We start from the raw sequence: 3,784 nt of genomic DNA, 5'->3' as shown, positions 1-3,784 counted from the left end.
ATTTATATTTTAATTAAAAATAATAATAATAATGTTTTTCTTTTCCTTTGTTTGCAGTTACAAAGATGGAGTCCCCCCTGACAGAACTTCCCACATTGCTGCCCAATCGATCCATGGAGAGCTGCCCACCTGTGGACAGTACAGTGGAGAACATGATCTTTGGATTCTACTACATTATAGTTTTCCTTCTGGCGCTGAACGGCAATAGCCTTGCCCTGTGGATCTTCGCCCGCCATAGAGGAAACTCTTCTCCAGCCAATGTCTTCCTGCTTCATCTTGCTGTCGCTGACCTGTTTTACATCTTCGTTTTACCCCTCAGAGCCACTTATCACTTAACTGGGGGACATTGGCCATTTGGTGAAATTCCCTGCCGTCTTGCAGGCTTCTTCTTTTATGTCAACATGTATGCCAGTTTGTACTTCCTAGCCTGTGTTGCAGGTGATAGATACCTTGCTGTTGTACATGCTGTTCGTTCACTCAAGGTCAGGCGCCCTCTTTACGCTCACATAGCCAGTTTTGCACTATGGGCTTTGGTGATAGTGTCTATGGCGCCCCTACTGGTCACCAAGCAGACTGCAGAAGTCAACGGCTCTACCATATGCTTGCAACTGTACAGAGAAAAGGCCTCACGGCATGCCCTCGTCTCTCTGGCCGTAGCCTTCATGCCACCTTTCATTGCCACGCTTTCTTGCTACCTGATGATAGTGAACAGTCTGCGGAAAGGTTCAAGGCTGGAGCCAGCACTGAAACTCCGAGCTCTCCGCACCATTGGTCTGGTCATGCTTATCTACATAGTGTGCTTTCTGCCCTATCACTTAAGCCGTGCAACCTTCATCCTGGGTTACGGACACCCAGACTTATCCTGCCAAATCAAACGAGGACTAGCCCTGGCTAACCGGCTTACTTCCTCTCTCACCTGCCTGAATGGGGCTTTGGATCCCCTGGTCTACCTGTTTGCTGCTGAGAAGTTTAGGGAAAGCGTTCGCAGAATTTTTTGCAGAGACAAGTCAGGGGGGTCCGGCACTGCAAGCGGGGACCTGAAAGGTACACATGAGAGCTCCCTGAACGCAAAGTCTGAGTTCTGAGCGAGCGATTAAAATCTTAAAGATGGTTTGGATATTTTTCATTGGATTTAGTGATTCGGCCTACACTTACTCAGTATATGGTCAATTAAAGATCAGGAACTTTTAACAGCCTTATGTATAATAACCAAGCTTGTGATTTGGGCATGTTAAAGTAACTGTATGTAAATTTAAAGATCAGTTACAGCATCACTCTGTGATGGTACACTGACTTAAGGCAAATGGCAAATTTTTTCCAGAAATTAAAAAGTATGTGACATTTACGCGCAATCCCGAAATGTTAACCACTGTTTCCTCATCGCTGTCATTTTTGTTACGTTAATTTTGTTATTGAGAGGAAAGCGCGCAGCACATTAAATATTCATCACAACGTCGCTTCAGCAAGTGGATGGCATTGATTTCGCTTGCACAGGATCACCACGTTTTTAGTTCTACGGAAAGGAACGAAAAAAGAATTCGGCCATGACCAGGATGACTCACCATCCTGAAAAAAGTGAAGCTGCGGGCCTGTTGATCGCCCCCCGCGTGGCGCCTGCAGTAAAGATCATAAACCGCCCTCCCATGAAACGAATGGGACTTGAGTCAAAATAAAAAAAAATTAACTTTCAATCAATTTTTTTGAAAAGATGGTTGGTCATTAAGGTACGCTGAATATGTTCAGGTGTAATTATTTACAATTTTGCGTTTTTAACTATAGGGCCACTGCAATCACGTTTCAATCTCTGTAGGTTACTGTGCACTAGTGCGAGCACGACAAATAAGTGTTGGCTGCAGTTCACTTAACGGCCACAGACTTGCTAATAATTACAAAGGTTTCCGAATGTACAAAAGCCTTTAAATGCCACAGGGCTCCAAAGTTGCAAAAAACAAAACACATAGAGTTGCTTAAAAGTGAAGACTGTAGGTACAAGTGAGTTATATCAGTCAGGTGCCAGAACACAGTGGACGAGGACTAAAAACTGCATCAAGTAAGAAGGCCTAAATGTGTATAAGACTGTGTTGCCTTTTAAAAATTAATGTTGGATTTTGAGCTGGCATCTTGGCTGGTTTAGGACTGTCATGGATAAATAAAGATGACAATAAAAACGCCCGCAGGTGGCAGCAAATCCCTGTTTTAATAAATGGTTTATTGAATCATTCAAAAGATTTGTTCAAAACGGCTGATTCAACTAGAAACGAAACAAGTGAATGGACCGTTGAATCACTGGCTCACATGATTCGTTCAAAAACAGATTCATTCAATGAATGAAACACCGCGTTGCTCTACTCTGTTGTACGAAATTATTAGCATATTTTGTCCTTTTTTTCCACCGGGGGATGGCAATTCGAGCCCTATGTTTGTGTGTGTATTTATTTTGTTTATAATTTCTACTGATCTCTGCATTCTCTCCTGGGCAGATCCTCTCCAGTTCTGTCAGGTTGGATGGTAACTTTGGTGACAGCCAGGTTCAGAGGTCTTCTCCATAGGATGCTTCAATTGGGGTTTAAGTCCGTGTCTCTTGCTGGGCATTCAACGAACAGTCCAGCGGAGTTGTTGTGAAGCCACCTCCTTCGTTATTTTAGCTGTGTGCTTAAGTGTCTTTTTCATTGTTGGAAGGTTTAACCTTCTGGGGGGACCCAGTCTATGGTCCCTGAGCATCTCTTGGAAGAAGTTTTTCATCCCGATCAACAGAAAAAAAAACTGTAATCTGTCGCGCATGTGCATCCTTTCCCTCAGATGGCGACCATTCGGTCCTTTCTGTCTTGTGCAAGCTGACAAAACACCCTCCCCCACAGCATGATGCTTGCCACCACCATGCTTCACTGTTGGGCTGTATTGGACAGGTGATGAGCAGTGTCCTGGTTTTCTGCCACACATACACGCTTAGAATTAGGCCAAAAAGTTCTATCTTGGTCCGTCATCAGACCATGTAGAGATCCTTATTTCTCACCATCTTGGAGTCCTTCTGGTGTTTTTTTCATTTGTCTTGACACTGAGGAGAGGATTCCGTAGGGCCCCCCCCCCCCCCGACCCCCCACCCCCCCCCCCCCCACTCTGCCATTAAAGCCCCCGACTGGTGGAGGGCTCAGTGATTGCTGACCTTTCTACTAACTCTTTCTACTTTCCATCTCCCGACTCTGCATCTTTGGAGCTCAGCCACAGTGATCTTTGGGTTTCTTTACCCTCTCTCACGAGGCTCTTTCCCCTGATAGTCAGTTGGCCGGCACAGGTCAGGCATAGGAAGGGTTCTTGGTGTCCCCAAACGTCTTCCATTTAAGGATCTGGAGGCCACGTGCTGTACTTAGGCTAACACACTTAAAGCAAGCTGCCCAAGGCAGAAATTTTTTTGTAACCTTGGCCAGATTCTGTGCCTGTGCCACAATTCTGTCTCTGAGCTTTCAGGCAGTTTCCTTTGAACCTCATGATTCTCATTTGCTCTGACATTCACTGTGAGCGTAAGCGTCTTCTATAGACAGGTGTGTGGTTTCTAATTCCAGTCCAATCAGTATAATCAAACCACCGCTGGACTCAAATGAAGGTGTAGAACCATCTCAAGGATGATCAGAAGAAATGGACGGCACCTGAGTTAAATATATGAGTGTCACAGCAAAGGGTCTGAATAGTTAGGACCATGTGATATTTCAGTTTTTCTTTTTTAATAAATCTGCAAAAATGTCAACAATTCTGTGTTTTCTGTCAATATGGGGTGCTGCGTGTACAT

General features: G+C 44.6%; 1 protein-coding gene across 1 annotated transcript in view; it reads left to right on the top strand.

The window, feature by feature from the left end:
* The window catches only part of LOC122145248 (uracil nucleotide/cysteinyl leukotriene receptor-like), a 5,571-nt gene extending 4,118 nt beyond the window's left edge, over positions 1 to 1,453 (top strand). Inside the window, exon 2 of the mRNA XM_042757488.1 lies at positions 58 to 1,453. Within this exon, the coding sequence (XP_042613422.1) occupies positions 66 to 1,085 (1,020 nt within the window). The 5' untranslated portion in view covers positions 58 to 65 and the 3' untranslated portion in view covers positions 1,086 to 1,453. The remainder of the gene's footprint in view (positions 1 to 57) is intronic.
* The last annotated feature ends 2,331 nt before the right edge of the window (positions 1,454 to 3,784 follow it).

This window comes from Cyprinus carpio, chromosome A6 (assembly GCF_018340385.1).
Source record: "Cyprinus carpio isolate SPL01 chromosome A6, ASM1834038v1, whole genome shotgun sequence".
NCBI lineage: Eukaryota > Metazoa > Chordata > Actinopteri > Cypriniformes > Cyprinidae > Cyprinus > Cyprinus carpio.
The sequence above is the reverse complement of the archived record's forward strand: the minus strand, read 5'-3'. Positions and strand labels throughout refer to the sequence as shown.